Below are 932 nucleotides of genomic sequence, written 5' to 3' on the forward strand. Positions count from 1 at the left end.
TTTTATATACTTACTCTTCTGTATTTTGTGATTGTTTGTCCATGATTATTTGAGTCGTAAATGACAGTACGTACAAACAACATTATCTATGAGTAATTTTGATGTTTCTCAGAAATAGTCCTAAGCACTTTTTAATAATATATCACATTAAGAAATCTATTTTACCAATTTTTTATGATTTTTAGTTTACGAGTTACATCATAGAAAGATAATATACATTATTTAAATACACTCACTAGGTATACATAAATTGAAAAAAAATATTTATTCAATTGTTTTAACATTTTACCAAATTTTACATTTTTCCGACGGATTCATGGGAGACCCGATTGGACATCGAAAAGCTTTAGCGAATTCGTTAGAATTCGATAAGGTTCCTAATACTCGAATTTTACCCGGGCTATGGACGTCGGTCAATAAATCATTTAATAATGCCTGTTCAGTTGTCGATTCACACCATATCTGTAAATTTGTAATTCAATGTTAAACATAAAAAACTAGGCAAGTAAAAGGCATTTATATTAAACTTATGGATGCGGAATCCAACTTATGGATTCGGATACAAGTTTGTAAGCCAACACAACTGATAGCATAGTTAAATATAACATCGTCAGGTACATCTCATTACCCTCTTTTTTTTAAATATTTTAGTTTCATTATCTCTCAGAAGCTCTAATGAGAACCAACAATTATATTTATGTTACGTTAGCCTAAAATCATATGTTTAGTGGAGGTAGGAATTCCGTATCCATATGTTTAATATTGATGGTGAAGGAGATATCTTACACTAGCGAATCCTACAAAAAATAATTGTTCGGGTGACAGATCCTCTAATCCAGGTAGCCGGTTTTCTGCTCCATGTTTCGATACGTATTTTTGGTATGCCATATAAGCATGACTTAAACCACCTATATCTGCTATGTTTTCATTTT

At 30.9% G+C, this 932-nt stretch overlaps 1 protein-coding gene across 1 annotated transcript; it reads right to left on the minus strand.

Annotated features, from left to right (window-relative positions):
• Positions 1–242: 242 nt before the first annotated feature.
• On the minus strand, positions 243–926 carry LOC115034957 (endothelin-converting enzyme 1-like). Its single transcript, XM_029492555.1, has 2 exons — positions 787–926; positions 243–462 (listed from the first exon to the last, which is right to left on the minus strand). Exons 1-2 carry the CDS (start codon positions 886–888, stop codon positions 286–288), a joined length of 279 nt encoding a protein of 92 aa, XP_029348415.1. The 5' UTR covers positions 889–926; the 3' UTR covers positions 243–285.
• Between the last annotated feature and the right edge of the window lie 6 nt (positions 927–932).

The sequence above is a fragment of the Acyrthosiphon pisum genome, unplaced genomic scaffold, assembly GCF_005508785.2.
Source record: "Acyrthosiphon pisum isolate AL4f unplaced genomic scaffold, pea_aphid_22Mar2018_4r6ur Scaffold_21723;HRSCAF=24690, whole genome shotgun sequence".
Lineage (NCBI taxonomy): Eukaryota > Metazoa > Arthropoda > Insecta > Hemiptera > Aphididae > Acyrthosiphon > Acyrthosiphon pisum.